Source organism: Caretta caretta, chromosome 3 (genome assembly GCF_965140235.1).
Source record: "Caretta caretta isolate rCarCar2 chromosome 3, rCarCar1.hap1, whole genome shotgun sequence".
NCBI lineage: Eukaryota > Metazoa > Chordata > Testudines > Cheloniidae > Caretta > Caretta caretta.
The window spans coordinates 106,942,497-106,959,723 of NC_134208.1; the positions used below are offsets into that span (position 1 = coordinate 106,942,497).

Consider the following 17,227-nt stretch of genomic DNA (forward strand, 5'->3'; position numbering starts at 1 on the left):
ATCTGATCTGTGAATCACCGAGACAGTTGCACTCCCTCTAGGGAAATGCAGACCACAAAGCCCAGAAGGAAGCACCTGAGAGCTAAGAGCAAAGCACTCTCAGTCAAGGAGATCTGGCTATGAAACAAGCTTCCAGAAGACAGATAAGTCCCATCCGATTGTCCATAGGAAACTGCAGAATTTTCCCTCTTAGAACAAATCTACCTACCACAGCAAGAATAGTACTTCCTTCTACCCAAATGACTCCCTCCTCGCTCCCTGCCCAAAAAGCCACCATACAAATGAACCAAAAACTAAACAAAATGAAGTCCTCAAGAATTTTTAAACTGAAAAGGGAGACAAGCTACTGGCTCCACCAAGTTCACTAGGGACCTTGCTATTGATTTCATATGCAAGGTGCTCAGAGACTATGGTGATGGGCAGCTGTATAAAATTATCAGAAAGGAATAAGGTAACCTTCCTGGACTACCTGATTCCCCTCCTCATCTGTTAGTCCATGATGAGGAAAAAATCCTTAAAGAGACCCTCTCACATTTTGTGTGTCACAGTATTCGAGACAGTCCGTTCCATGGCATTAACTGGTTTCTTGAGGTATACAGATTAGAATAACCTTCCAAATTATTTTCTGTATGTAATTGTTTGTAATAGCATTTTGCAATTTCTCCTGGGAAAGGCATAGGCTTCCAGTGTTTGAGAAGGGTCTTGGATTTGAGACAGACAACTTCAGCAGAACATCAGGCCACTAACTGAAGAGGAATGTGACCTCTATTTTCTTTTATTCCACTACCCTCTTCTGTTACAGAAAGAATTCTTCCTGGTATATCCAGAGTTGCAAGACCTTTTACTTCTATTAAGGCCCTGTAGAATGCTAGAATTTCTCTCCCCGCATAATGATTTCCACCACTTTCAGATTTGTCCAGTAGGCAGCCACCCACTGATTTGGGCTGAGGATACCGATCTTTTGGCTTGTGTTTTGGTCTTCCACAAACAGAATCACAGATACAGCCTTGTAACTGATATCAATGCCTTTAAGCCCTTGAGGGGAAAAATGGAATGCATTCATACAGGTTTGCCACAAAATAGAGACAGTTGATCTTGTTCACAATACTTTCGACATTTTATCATCTTGAACTTGGATTAAATCAGTGTTTAATTTCTTCCATCAAGCTAGCATAGACTAGCTAAGAACATGGACAAAAGGAAAGGCTTGACTCTTACTTCCACTTCAGAAATATCTGTTTTGCAGATTTCATGATTTCTGAGGGAAATTCACCCTTGGTAGGAAGTACTCTAAACTTAGAAGTGGCCGCAAGAGATTTTTAAGCATTCACTTTACTGAAACTCACGTAACTGCACTATTTTGGCTGGGAAATACCAATATTTATTAAATTATATCCTCCACAAATGGATTTAGAAGCAAAGTGGAGTCTCTTTTTGGTTAGCGGTAAGAAGCTACTTCCTTATTAATATCCTCTTATCTAAACTGAGCCTGAAGAAAGAAGCTGACCTTTCTGTCCATAGGGCAAAATTAACAGCCTTCCATATGATGCTAGGTCAGATTTTTGGAGTTGGATAATTCTCCTTGTATAGGGGATCATGGTGCATAAATACTTCTTCCATTTCTCACGTATTTGCTTTCCTTTTTATTTTTTTTTTTGGAAACTTCTGGACAAGAGAAGTCAACAGGTGCCTTCATTTCCTCACCACCTGCACCTTGTCCATATCATGGCTTGAGAAAACATCTCTGCTCAATGACCTTTGACTTGCCTACATTTACCCAGTAGGGCAGAAGACTACACAACAGTACAAGAGGGGTTGCTGGCAGATTGCTGAAATAAAATATATACAGGCTAGCGTGATGAGAATTATAGAATTAGAAGAGGCATGGCATTTGCCTTCTCCTGTTTAGTGGCTGCAGGCTGCTGCCTTCTTTTCCACACTATTACTTTTGTCTCACTTGTCTGCAGGGCCAGACTGCTCTAACAAGGAGTGAGAACCAGAAAGAGCCCTTTCAGAATTCAGGCCCTGAATGGAGCAGCAGTCTCCTACTACAAGATAGCATGTCATTGTACATTTTCTCCACCATATTGGAAGACTTCTGAGTAAGGTCTGGGCACTCTGCACCAGGAAAAGGGACAGGGAAAGAGAGAAGGGGCCCAAAAAAGTGACCCAGAAAGAAAACTATACCACTGAAATAGAGTTCAAGAGTAAGGGAAATGCTGTTGAAAAAAGGGATCTATTGACGGCCTTATACGGCTGCTGCAGAATGTTCTGCCAACTGATGCCATGTGATAGTTTTAAGCTACCCCCATACTTCATGACAAAGGATCCAAGAGGACTAATGTCAGGTATTGATTTCTACTGAAGGAAATTATACAATATAATGAACAAAGTGAATGGAAAACAGTTTCAGGAATAAAAACCAGAGATTAGATACTTTAGACTAAGATCTGATTTGTGACTAGTCTGTGTGATTACATAGAACAGGCTAATTAAATCTGTACAGTACAATATATATATTTGTGTAGAGAATATTAAAAACCAAATTACTGCAACCAGGGTAAACAGAGGGTTGACAAATTAACTGTACCTAGAAAAAATGTCAAAAGTCAATCACAAGGAATTGTGGTATTTGGCTCACAATTTTTCAAAGGAACTGAAACAGTGACAGAAGATGCCTCCACTCCCTTTGGTATACAACAGTTTTCTAATCTTCAAAAAATATGTTGCTATTTGGTTTTGAGACAAGAGTGGGATCAAGCTTTCTTAAAGCTATTTCTGCTGGAGATAAAGAATAGTGCAGCCAGTTTACATTTCTGGGATTATGGCTGAGAACAGGAAAATAGTTAATTTCTTACCAGATTTTGGATTAGATCCTCAAATGGCATAAATTGGCATACTTCCAATGAAGGAGCCAGAGAAGCTATACCTATTTTTATCTGCTATTACCTATCTCTTTATCTTTTTTTAAGATGGGAAGATACTTCCTAAGTCAAAATACTATGCTGGACATTTGTTTTACTAAGTTTCTTGCTTTTCAGAAACAGTTTGTGCTCTTATTAGCTGGAGAGATCAAGAACAATAATTCAGGTTGACATTCCTTTGAAGTGTGATAAATGGGTTAAAACAGTGGTAACCAACCTAATTACACAGGAGAGCCACATAAACCTAAGCACAACCTTGTGTGAGCCAAACAGATTCTACATACTTTTGTGAAGATTAAAATGATGTAAACATAACAAAACACTAATGAATCAGCCGTTAGTATACTGTGTTGAAGCAGGTCATGGGTTTTATGAAATGCTCTGGTGGGTCTTGTTCAGCCCGTGGGCCATAGGTTAGGCACCACTGGGTTAAAAGATACTTTGATACTTACCAACTGTATTTCCAGCTACAAATTTTGATGAACTCATATTATTTTCTTCTGAGAGGTCAGGTGGTTTCACAAGTAGAGGGCTAGTGGGATTAGCAAGATCTAGGTGAAAAAAAATTATTGCTATTCTTTTTATGTAAGATTAAGTGATATACAAAATACACTGAAACTATCCTTCTCCTCAGAGGCCAAGTCTTCATTAATGAAAGTTCAGCCCTAAACCAAAATTTTGCACTTGACTGGAATTTTAGAGATGGGTAAACTACAATGATACTATCCACACCATTATAATTTTAAACACAAACTATTAAATTCATAAATAAAAATTAAACTTTGAAACTTTACATTTCAATATTGGTATATAATTGCACCGGTTAATAGGCATATATCTAATAATTTTTCCAAACATATAATCTTATAAAACATTCATTTCTTATGTCAGTCAGTGGTGAAATGCCTGAGTGTATGCATCCTTACATGCTTTCAGACATTTGTTTTGTCCTTCTATGTAATATTGTAAAATTACAGTCAAGTTTATAAAATATTGCAGTTTTAGGTTTTAAGTTAACAATATGGGTCCCATTGTGCTAGGCACTATACAAACATGACATAAGCAAGTCCCTGCAATAGATCGCCTACCTTGATTATATACTCTTTGGGGCAGGGGCCATTTGTTATATATCTACGCGGTGCCTAGCAAAATGGGGCCATGTCCTCTAGGTACTACCATAATAATGTACATTGGTATAAGACATGACATCAGACAAGTATGCCTTTAAGAAAAAACAAAAAAAACAAACATAATGCCCTTGTCAAAAGTTCTAAATGAATCTAAAATAAAATCTAAATTGATATATTCACTGATGCACATCAAAAAAACCCTCACTTTACTTCCCCACTCTTCTGAAAATCATAGGACAGTAGGCTCTGCAACATGCTCTGGAGGTCAATAAATTCATTATATGTCAGACCCAAAGGAGAAGCAAATTCCAGACTAAAGGGTCTTCCCCTACAGACTATTAATTCAAGCGCCTCATATGATCACAAACCCCAGAGCGCAGCAAAAAGCAGTGATCTCAGATACACAAGACCCAAACCACAATGGGTTTTACAGTTAAAGCTTAATAACCTGAACTGCATTTGGAAACAAATGGGATGTCAATCAATTTATGATTCACTGGTGAAGTGCACCCCATATAAAGAGTACTGGTAAACAATCTGGCAATTGCTATCTGTACTAAATGCAGTTTCCAAGTGGTGTGCAAATGAAGCCCTAAGTAGAGTGTGAATAGGGTGTGAACAGGTATGAGTAAACTGGCAAAACCTGCACCATAGAGGCATGTTTCATCTCCCCTGACAAATGCAAAAGGAACATGCTCTTGGCTACTGACGCTATCTGGAAATCTCTAGAATTTACAGTGTTAGCACATTATAGGAACCCATGCGCCTCACCCAGCAAAAAAAATGAAGATTAGACACTGGGCAATAATATGGCAAGATTGTCAGAATCAAGAGATGTTGGAGAATGGGCATAGAAATAAGTTGAGGAAGACTAGCAGGTTTCAAATGGATGAGATGAAAGCCTCCAGCAGTAACAGACCAAATCTCTATTTTACTAAATAGAACCGACCAGACTAAGTATCAAGTCATAGTCCAAAGCTCCTCAAGCACCTCAAGAACTTGAGCATGCAAATCTGGGAAAGTTCTCCCACTCCTGACACAGATCTGCATATTGATGCTTCCAATCTACTCCAAACAATCTTATCGTAGAAGCAGATGGAGAAATTCTCACAGCAACCATAAACCCTCTAAATCATTGTGTCAGAATGCTCCTCTAATTCATGAGGTTCTCCACCACTTGGAATAGTTATACTGGTTGCAGCCCCTGATACTATTGTCTAAGTGCAAGGACACAAGGCAGAATTGTTATGCAAGAAAATCGAGCTCTAAAAGTCATCACCACGTAAGTATTCAGTAAGATGTTACACGAACACAGCAGCTGCTTTCATAATTAGCACAAGACTATAGCTTACCACTTCCAGTTCTTTTAAGTTCCATTTCCTGCATGTGGATTTTGCTTGGAGTCATTCGAATGGGAACTGGGTGAACAATAGCAGTATCCTGCAGAGAAGGAAGAAAAGTTTTTATGTTTGCTTTAAAATGATTCTGTTAAGAGCTGCTTTTGACTGCATTCTGTTGCAGTTCCCAAGCTTATATTCATAAGCAAACATTTTTACTGAGTTCCTATGAACTTGATACTATGGTGATCGGTGGCAATATAAAACCCTGAGATAGAACAGGTTTCAGAGGGGTAGCGTGTTAGTCTGTATCAGCAAAAACAATGAGGAGTCCTTGTGGCACCTTAGAGACTAACAAATTTATTTGGGCATAAGCATCTGATGAAGTGGGTTACAGCCCACGAAAGCTTATGCCCAAATAAATTTGTTAGTCTCTAAGGTGCCACAAGGACTCCTCGTGGTTTCTTTCTTTTTTTTTGGGGGGGGGGGGGGGGAGGGGCGGGGAGAGAAAGATAGGACACTATCCTTAACAAATATCCTTAAACTCTGTGCAAGTGTACAGGTATTTAGACTTCTCTACAGTGGTCTCCAAACTTTGGTCTCTACTTCATAGATATCTGCCGGTCACATTGTACTAGCTGTGTCTGTAGCTGCTAAGCTGCCTCAAAAGACAGCTAAATACCTTAAATACTTTCCATTATTACCTTTCCCTATAACCAAATGGCTTGGTTGCCACAGGTGTGTTGTATGTCCATGAAACATGAAATGTAGTCCATGCTATGAAATACTCAATTTCTTTTTAAGCTTAATATTAGGATCATTAGATGTAGACATTTCAGAGTGCTCCATGTACTTCTGATGCTTCAAAAATGTAAAATTAGAATATCCTGGAAACTCTTACGGCTTGACAGTCTAAAAATTCTACTGTACAGTAAAATTCACACTATTTCAAGGAGCCCATTAATATATTACAAAGCATGATGGAAGCTTGTGTTCTATTTTGCCTTTTTTAAGATACCCTTCAAGAGATGTCTAACATGCCACCAAAAGACAGAGATAGTGGCTCTAAATGTCAGCAACAGTTATCTATATGAAATACTTCTATGGCCACTGTCAGACGAAATGGGCTAAGACATGAAATGGGCTAAGTCTATAAAGGGCTACCAGATTTCGCACTCATATCCCCACCAAAGCCAAACTCTGCACTCAAGAGTGCTCAACTCCCACTGAAGCCAATGGCAAATATGCATATGTATCTGGGAGGAGAACAGTCTTAAATTTAAAACTGCTCTTGAAAATTAACACGCTTTAAACTGTGTTTCAGTTAGCTCACTTTCACAAGGCCGAGTACATGTATATAACATGAGTAATTTCTACATTGTTTAAACTAACCTGCCCTGTACTGGGAAGATAAAAAGTTTAAATGTATACTGCAAATGTAAACAGAACACTTCCTTACCACAGTTCAACCACCACTATGAACATTAAAAGATCTTTAGGCATGAACATGGTTTGAGAGGATATCATGCTTTCTATGGAAGTTTTTATATACAGATCAGTCTTCTATTGTAGCTATCAACCGTCCTTCTGAATGTTCCATATGTACTCTGAAGTATGGCTATTACAAAAATCTTGTGTAATTTAAATTTAGAATAGCTTGATATAATGTTGCCCAACTTAGTTAAGGGAATGTCAGTGACAAAAGGCAAGTTTTATTTTTTACTGATTTATTTGAAAATGCAATTTCAGCTTTCCCAAACCCAACCTATAAATTTAGTATTACTCCTCCCTTCCTTATTCCTCATATGTAAGCTCCCTGGCCCCTTTTTTTTGGTTTTGGCCCAGCAAGCGGTTTTCTCCTACAGCAAAGAGGGTTTTGAAGAAAGTTAATTTTGTGATTGCTCTTTAGTCAGTCACTAAGGGATGTTCCAGATAACTGACTCCCTGGTTCTGAAAGGCAGGAGAAAGCCACATCAAGTTTCAGTATTTTAAACGCTGTGCTGTGGTGTCATTGTCCAAGATCTCTGTGATACGAACACTAACTTGGATTTGCTGGTATTTGGTAGCAGAATATATGAACAAAATTAAATTGGTTTCATCTTGCCTCAAGATTCAAGTAGTTATGTTAGCAATAAAACTAAGCTTCATAGCTGCCTAATATTCTATAACAATCTACTTTTCCAAGCAGTGTTACTGCTTTATACTGCTTGTTACATTTCAAGTCAAGTATATGTCAAGACTTTAAGAAGGTGATTAAGCCAATATTTAATACACACAATATAGAAAAATCAATCTGTTAAATGATCCACAGGACAGAAAAAATATATTCCCCATCTCAGTTGATTCCTTGTCATTTTTGCTAATTATTGCTAAAAATAAGTCACTGACTACAATGCAAGTTGAACAAAGCAATGCAATAGCTACAGTTCTTGATTAGTTAAGCATTTCCTAATAAGTATACTGTAAGAAATGGAGGCATTTAATAGTTGTAAAGTGATTTAACATTCTTCCATGAAGGAGTAATTAGCTTTAGATAAGTTATGTTTACCCTGAGCAATAGGGATAAGTACATAAGAACGGCCATATTCGGTTAGACGAATGGCCCATCTAGCCCAGTATCCTATTTTCTGACAAAGGCCAATGCCAGATGTTTCAGAGGGAATGAACAGAACAAGTAATAATCAAGTAATCCATCCCCAGTCACCCATCCCCATCTTCTGGCAAACAGAGACTATGTATATTTCAGAGCATGGTTTTGCATCCCTGCCCATCCTAGCTAATAACCATTGATGGACCTATCCTCCATGAACTTATCTAGTTCTTTTTTGAACCCCGTTACAGTCTTGGCCTTCACAACATCCTCTAGCAAAGAGTTCCACAGGATGACTGTGCGTTGTGTAAAGAAATATACAGGCAAAGAAGGCATGTGTGTTTACATTAAGTTGTAAGGCAGATGTTTTAATTTGATTTTTTTAAATCACACATTTGAGGGAAGCTTTTGGACTAAGTTTTTTGGGATAGAAACTATTTATACAGTGCCTACCACAGCGGAGCTCTGACTGTGGCTGGGAAAGCTAGATGCTACTGTAATACAAATATATCAGCAACAATGGTATTAACTCAGACTTTACAGAGTTATTAAATTTTTAAAAATAATTTATATAATCTAAGATTTTATGAAATTAAATAAATTTACTACAGTAAGATATATACTGGCCCCTACACCTAGTAAGGTGTTAACTACTAATCACTATTCACTGCACTTCTGCAGAGTTTCTAATGCTGCGATTAGTGCAGTTGTATTATTGCTAGAGTAACTTGATAGCAGTATTATGTATGACTATGAAGTACCACACCAATTTTGGAATACAACAAGAACATGAAGTTTTATATGGATGTTCAGATAAACTGTATAACTCAGTTATGAGTCTTTATGTGCACAACATCAACAAGGCATAAACAGAAGAGAGCTATGCTGAAATCCAAGTTTGGGTGACATAGCTGTAAGATTTAATAAGACTATTGGTTCACTGGGGCTCTATTGATTATATTTTGTTTACATTCAAAAAGTCTTAAATAAAGCATAATAAAATGTACACATCCATCAGTGTCACAAATCATTTCCTTACACAGATTTGATAGCACTTTTATTGCATCAAAATCAAGAAAAACATTGGCTGTACTCAGCTATTAAGAGTGAATGGAAAAAAAGGAAATCCCTCTTCCCATCATACACAGACGAAATTAATAAGCCTGCCACCAGTCCCAACCAAGCAAGAATCATGCATAATAGCTAAAAACACAATGTATGGAAATTCAGTGTTAATAAAATTAATTTCAAACAAGCAAGCTAAGTGATTGACTTACAGGATCAGCTGGTGCAATGTTAGAATCAAATTGGGTCAGAGTTTGTGAGCTTGAAGAGCGTTCACTAAATGTCTCCCACTGCTGAACAGACAGAGGAGAGACAAGTCAGCATAATGAGAAAGATGAGTAAAAGATCACTGGAGAAGAAATTTAGCATAGTAGTTCAGAGGTTGCACTGGAGGGTGTTTGTGTATCATATTGGCTTGACTTGGAACAAACAACATACATTAAGGGACTATTTCACAGTTTCAATATGACATTGATATACAACCAAAAGTATTACCTTTCTCTAAAGTTTTGATCAGAATTGTGTGCACCACACTGAAAATGTAGATATGCACACAATTTAGAAGCTTTTTATGTGAAAGAAATATGCAAACTGTTGATATACATACAAGATAGAGAAATGGTTAAAACATTCAGATTCTGTAAAAACAGAAGTGGTGCCACATCTTGTACATATTCATAACTATAAATCCTATGCAGAGGCTTCTCATGTTTATATACTGGCAAAACCAAAAAAGTGTTTAACATTTAGTGTTTCTAGCACTCTCGCAAAAGTCAGCTGACATACTGAATTGAGCATAGAATATTCTAATTAAAACAATCCTTTGACTTGCCAGTGAACCCCCTGAGAAATGATTCTACTCTGCATGAGCACCTTTTATTTATTTTTTTTATTTTTTTACAAAAGTGCATAAGTTTTTAAATTATAACAAACAATGCAAGCAATTAAAGAGTTCAAACACATTTGAGTTTATCAACCAACAACAAGTCAACCTCTGATCAGTTCTACAACATATGGGCCATGCTATATTACAATACATATTTGCCAAACAAGGTCCTCATGCTTGGAAAAAAAAATGCAGCAGCAACCGGAGCAATTGAGAATCAAAGATAAGATTACTCTTTGCAAGAAGAATGCTGAATGAGTTACATATCTTGTAATTAGTAGAATGGTGAGTAAATATTAGTCAAATTTCATTTCAAACACCGGATCAGAAGCTTTTTGGGATAAACATACAGTAAAGATTTATTTTTTACAAAATGGTGTTAGTATCCACATTGAAATAATATATTCCATTGTCCAATTCCTACAAAAATGGAACATTTCCAGAATATACAGAAAAGAAAATAGTATTTAAAGAGTTGAGCCCAACCATACTCATGCATTGCCTAACACCAAGCCATTATTTAGGGATTTGTCTGCAAATGGAGCTATTCAGGAACAACTCCAAGTGTAGAAACATTTATTGCGGAATAAGTGTGCTAGGTTCCTCTGTAGCTTAACCCACTTTAAAAGTAATCAAGCAAAACAGGAGCAAGACACACTTATTCTGAAATAACTGTCCAAACATGGAGATATTCAGGAATAGCCGTTTTTGGACAGCTATTCCTTAATAACTCCATGTATAGATAAGCCCTTATACTCCAAACTTCAACTTTCAATTTATAGGAATAATCCATTTGAGACATATTACGCCAGTATTTTATGAGCAATTAAGACTCGAAGTATCTGTGTTACAACCTAAAGCAATGCTAGTTCTTCCATCTCTTATGGACATATACCGACATATCAAATACGGGTATTAGCACAGATATACCTGTATGCTGAACCATAAGATCCTACGTTAGATTGCTCACCTTATAATTATACTTCTTGAAAGATATAGTGCATGACACTCATTCTTGGATCTCAGCTCCCAAGTGCCAGACAGGCAGAACTCCTTAGGGTATTAATGTTTTGTTTTTATCTCTGAGCACAGAAGAATGTGGGTCTGTCTACACTTACTGGGGGATCCACGTGTGGCGATCAAGGCATCGGTGGTCGATTTAGCGGGGCTAGTGAAGATCCGCTAAACTGACCGCAGATTGCTCTCCCATCGACTTCAGTACTCCACTGGATTGAGAAGAGTAAGGGAAATTGATTGGAGAGTGTCTCCCATTGACATCGCATAGCGTGGATCCCGTGGTAAGCAGATCTAAGCTACCTCGACTTGAGTTACGCTATTCATGCAACTCAAATTGCGTAGCTTAGATCAACTTTTGCCTGCAGTGTAGACAAGGCCTCAGCCATTCCGACCCCATTGGAATAATGCTCAAAGTCAACACACCTTGCTTAAAGCACAAATTCCATGGGCAATCCCATCACTATAGGATCCTATATAAAGAGCTGTTGGATCCTACTTCAAATTGTGTCCACTCCTACCAGAACCTCTAAGAACCTTTTTACGTCAAGAGTATGGAAAAAGACCTCAAGGAGATGGAAATGCAGTAGGCATGGGAAGAATGTTGGCAATACAATAGACTCAGTAAGGTGGAATTCCAACATCAACTTGGAGACGGCTGAGTCCACAACCGTATGAAACACCCCAGAAGGTAGGCCATTAGCGCCTGAAGCTCACTCTACAATATGAAGTCATTACCACCAAGAAAATGCCTTTATATAAGGAACCTGGGTTCACATCTACCAACTGGCTTAAAAGAAAACCTGTGTCAGCTTTGTCAAGAATATATGAAGATCCTGACACCAGCAGCTTCTCAATAAAGTGTTGCAAAAGGATCTTTCAAATGATCTATTTAAGACTAGTTTATAAAAGGCTGAAAGGGCAGCCAAATGAACATAGCTAGAGCACAGAGGCCATGTCTACATTGGGACACTGAGGAAAATTAATCCAAAATTAACTAAAGGTGTGAATCTAAAGTGGATTAAACTGCATAAAATTTGTGTTGAAACGCTCATTCAGACTTAAAGTGGCCTTAATTTAGGTTAGTTAATTTTGTTTCTTTATTCAAAAATGTAAAGTTTAATCCACTTTAGATTCACACCTTTAGTTAATTTGGATTGAACTTCTTGAGTACCCTAGTACAGACAATCACATTTTGACTGTTGAAGTATTTTGCATAGGCCAAATGAAGTTGTTCATGTGGGCCCATTTGTACCCCACTGCAAATGTTTTTTCACTTAACTGCAATTTCTTCTTACAGATGGGTTCTGAAGCCACGAGAGGCCTTTAGATGGTACTTTTGAGACACCATAATGTAAAATAATGCACACTGGAAAACATAATCCTAACTATACATACACAATCATGAGGTTTAAATTAGCTGTTACCACTCAAGAAAGATCTTGAAGTCATTGTGGATAGTTCTCTGAAATCATCCACTCAACGTGCAGTGGCAGTCAAGAAAGCGAACAGAACGTTGGGAATCATCAAGAAAGGGATAGATAATAAGACAGAAAATATCATATTGCCTCCATGGTATGCCCACACCTTGAATACTGCGCGCAGAAGTGGTCGCCCCATCTCAAAAAAGATATATTGGAATTGGAAAAGGTTCAGAAAAGGGCAACAAAAGTGATTACAGGATAGAACAGCTTCTGTATGAGGAGAGACTAATAAGTCTGGGACTTTTCAGCTTGGAAAAGAGGCAACTAAGTGGGGGGATATGATAGAGGTCTATAAAATCATGAGTAGTACAGAGAAAGTAAATAAGGAAGTGTTATTTACTCCTTCTCATAATACAAGAACAAGGGGCCACCAAATGAAATTAATAGGTAGCAGGTTTAAAACAAACAAGTATTTTTTCACACAATGCACTGTCAACCTCTGGAACTCCTTGCCTGAGGGTGTTGTGAAGGCCAATACTATAACGGGGTTCAAAAGGGAGCTAGATAGATTCTTCGAAGTTAGGTCTATCAATGGCTATTAGCCAGAATGGGCAAGATTGGTGTCCCTAGCCCCTGTTTGCCAGAAGCTGGGATTGGGTGACAGGGCATGGATTACTTGATAACCTGTCTGTCCATTCCCTTTGGGGCACCTGCCATTGGCCACTGTCAGAGGACTGGATACTGGGCTTGATGGACCTTTGGTCTGACCCAGTATGGCTGTTCTTATGTACCATGCCTGTAGAGCTCTAAACAGGGTAGGAGCCAATCTGTTCTGGAAAGGGCTCCTACACTGGAATAGAATGAGGTGTCCTGACTGGGAGCAATAATTGAGGGGAGAACCTCAGTCTGACAGAACGGGCTTTGACCGCTTGCAAATGAGTTAAGAATCATACTTGTCTGGTCAGTTTGGGGTTATTCAGATAACTTTTGTTCCTCCTGAACTTTGCTAGGACACTTGTTTCCACAGGAACTAACTGAAGGGCATAGAGGATCCTCCTTTTCCCAATGGAAAGAAAAAAATGTGACCTGTCAAACTGGACTCTTCTCCATACCAGAGGCAGAAGAATATTATCTTCTTGCTCACGTGAGAGGAAGAACTTCACCTCTTGTGTTTTCCATTAAAAAAAAATCTGATGCACCACTTCCTGAACTAGAAACCACTCAATGAGGATTTACCAGGATTGCCATCAGTCCATAAGAGTGTTCCTTTGCCACTTGATACATGGCAATGAGGAATGTCTTATTGGACAGAACTCACTCTTGCCCACATTTTAGTGGCCCAGGAAATGTGACCCAGTACCTTCCCACACATCTTGAGGAAAAATGGGACTAGATGACAGTAGATGGAACAATTGATAAATTGCCCCGTTTGTTTGTTGCCTCTGAAGCATCTGGCATTGGTCACTGTCAGAAGACCCATGGCCGTTTTTAAGCTACATGTTTGATTGTTTAAACCAGAACCGCCTTTTGATTAACAGGTCTCCAAACATCTTTGATCTCATTTCTAGAAAATATCTCCTGTTCATGGAGAGAGAAAGTTTCCTGGGTGTGGAGTCACTCTGCATGGGCTTCCTAGACTGCTACTAAAGCAAACACAAACATGAAGGTATGTCATCTGGACACAGTCTCTGACCTCTGCTGGGATTTCAGAATCTACTAAGTTGTCTTCAGATGAAACATGCCATAGGTATTATGAAAACCTAAGTGGCCAGGAGATCCAACATTCATAACAGGTCTAAGTAGTTGCCTTCTGGCATCAAGCCATACTTAAGTGTTTGGCTCTGAGGGATTGTTTCTAGAAAAGCCAGAGTTGTTCCCCATGATGCCTTTGTACTCAAGGTACATATGTAGCCACATGTGACACCACTGAACAACATTCCCATCACCCAGTTAGAAGATGCAATAACCTGCTCATCCATTAAATAATTGCCTCAGAATTCTCAAGGGATTGAGTATACAGTCAAAATCTTGAGACAGAAAAGGAAGTCACAAAAAATAAAACTTCAGAATGAATAAGTGCTCAGTCTGGGAGGAAAGTTTTGGATTTTCCAGAGCACCAAGCTAGAGGATAAAGACCTTTTAAAGCAACAAGTGAGAGGGAACCAACTTATCTGTTGAGTTAAAGAAGGAAGAAGCCAAAGTCCTTAATATCCAAAGTAAAGGTTAGACCATGGAACTGAAATTCATGAGATGTGCTGAGGCCAGTACCTCATGTGTATTCCCAAGCTAGCAGTGGTAAGTGCAGCAAAACAAGTATAAAAACAAGGATCCAAGCACAAAGCCGGAAGGAGTAAAGCAGAAGTTCTCAAACTGTGGTTCGTGGACCACCTGTGGTCTGCAAGCTACATTCAGGTGGTCTGCAGATAGTTCCCTCTAAGGACCCTGGGCGGCCGCACACAAGAGAATGAAGGGCCACCCACCTAATTAGTAGAACTGCGCAGGTGTGGCTCCACTAATTAGGTGCCTGGACCCTGGAAATGATTCACATGTAAGGTGAGGTGGTGGCCTTGAGGGGATTAAGGGGTATGTGGGAGTGGGCAGTGGGGTAAGAAGAGGGGCTGGGGGAATTTAGGATGTGCAGGGTTGTGGCAGCCTAAGAGGCAACTTTCCTCAGCTGCAGGGCTGCGGCTGCCAGGGAGAGAGACGGTCCTCCTTCCCAGCCTCAGCTCTGTGGTGGGGGAAGATACCCTGTCCTTCCCAGCCCCAGCTCGGGAGGCTGCTGTGGCAGGGGAGAAAGGGAGAGACCCCCTCCTTCCCAGCCCCAGATCAGGAGAGAGGGTACATCCATCGCCTTAGAAAGGTAAGACTATTCATATTAAAATATGAATTGTGCACTTTTATTTGTAAAACAAAAAAAAGTTAATTAAGTTTTTTTAAAATATATTGCTTTTATCCAAAGCGCTTTACTACATGCATCTGACAAAGTGGGTATTCACTCACAAAAGCTTATGCTCCAATACATCTGTTAGTCTATAAGGTGCCACAGGACTCTGCCGCTTTTACAGATCCAGATTAACACAGCTACCCCTCTGATGCTTTACAATAGTTAGCTAATGGAACAAACAACATTTGGAAAGATCATTAAGTGGTCTGCAAAAAAAAAGTTTGAGAACCACTGAAGTAGACCATAAAGGACACCCAAATACTGTTGAAGCTGAATGTAATGAAGACCTGGAGCAGCAGCTGAAGACGCATAGCTCCTGTAGGGAGCCCCGCTCTGCATGGTCAAAGAGGAGCTGACTAGAAAGATTAAAAAAAGCAACAGTTAAAGGGAAGAGTTAGTGCCTGAGCACCAGGGAAGTCCTTACAACCCTAAACACTTTAAAAAAACTTGGAGTTCAGCACAAATTCCTAGGGAAGAAAAATTGAGTGAAAATCCTTCAGATGGTATCTTTCAAGAAGTATAATAATCTTGATGTTAAAAAATTAAGTTCATCATACTATCATTTATTTTAACTATGCAGCCTAAGAAATAATTAAATGCAATATTTGTACAATTAGTCTTTGCTAGTATCACTTAATCTGGGTATTTTCCCAAATCCTTGTAGGGCTGTAAATTGACACAACAAAATCTCAGACTCCCACATCAGTAGAAAAGAGCCACAGGCCACTTCAGGTGAACAAAATTATCTAAGACAGAAGGGATTTTGGATTGTGGAGCAACTGTACTAGTGTAGTGAGGCTGTCTACCAGAAACCATTACAGGTTATTTCTTCTTTCTTGTTCTCCACACCAGTCTAATTCAAGAAATAGGTATGTTATGGATTGCCAAATTACTGGGACGTCTGTTAAAATCAAATCTTTATTGTAACTATAGGTACTATATGTTGGGAATACAGCTTTTCAACAGATAATGGTATGACCATATGACCTCCTAATTCTTAAAAGAATTTACCCTATGACTGTTTATACCTGCAAAATCCATTTTACACCATGTAGATATAATTTAGCATTATCTGAACACAGGCTAGGAAATCCAGAGAGCATTTAAGTACAAATTCATTCTTCTAGATGCATTGTATGTAGATACAGGTACATTCACCTTACAGTGAAATGTTATTTATGAAAATTGCTCCGGGTAATATGTTTACAAAGTAGGAACAATATTTCCTTTTTTCAGCTGGACGTAATAATTCGCTGGGTCCCAGCAGGTGACATTTCAGGAGAATATAAACATTTTTCTTTGTTTTCTCCAGCCAAAATTTCACATATGGTGAAAACTGAATTCAGACATTACTTGGCCTGAAATAGGAAAAGGTTATATTTAAAATAAGGTATTCTTGTTCAAGTGATGAGAGTGATGTTCTTGCAGTTTTTCTCATAGCATGTTTCCATTGTGGGTACAATATGGAACTAGAACATTCTTATGAGCAAGAAATTAGAGCCTAAATTTAGTCTCAAATCCATTTCTAGGCACCTAAATCATTAGTTTTCAAGAGTGCTGAGCACCCATTGTGGATATCTCTGAAATACTACAGGGAAGTACACATCCTTTTAAACATCACTGCAGTCACCTGGGGACAAATGGGAGCTGCTGGATGACGCGCACTTGCAAATTTATGCCACTTATTAGGTGCCTAAATCAGGATATGGAAAATAACTTTAGGAGCAACTTATTTAAAAAAATCTTGGCTTGTATCATTTTAGTCAAGTGTATGTAAAGTCAGCGTTATCAGAGTATAGAAAAAGATTTAGTAGTTCTCCTACTCTTCTAGCTGCAGGAATGTTCACACAGAAAGCAACATTTAAAGATAACTTGGGTAGCTGAATTCAAAAATTTAGAACAAATGTCCTCTT

The 17,227-nt window shown here is 38.6% G+C and overlaps 1 protein-coding gene across 9 annotated transcripts in view; it reads right to left on the reverse strand.

Annotated features, from left to right (window-relative positions):
- The window catches only part of REPS1 (RALBP1 associated Eps domain containing 1), a 111,801-nt gene that overhangs the window by 18,818 nt on the left and 75,756 nt on the right, over positions 1-17,227 (reverse strand). For 7 of the 9 annotated variants that reach the window (XM_048844399.2, XM_048844392.2, XM_048844396.2 and 4 more), the window contains exons 10-12: positions 9,259-9,339; positions 5,407-5,494; positions 3,377-3,475 (exon numbers count right to left, since the gene is read on the reverse strand). In XM_048844399.2, the coding sequence (XP_048700356.1) occupies positions 3,377-3,475; positions 5,407-5,494; positions 9,259-9,339 (268 nt within the window). The remainder of the gene's footprint in view (positions 1-3,376; positions 3,476-5,406; positions 5,495-9,258; positions 9,340-17,227) is intronic. The other 2 variants (XM_048844397.2, XM_048844398.2) reach the window with 1 other exon arrangement.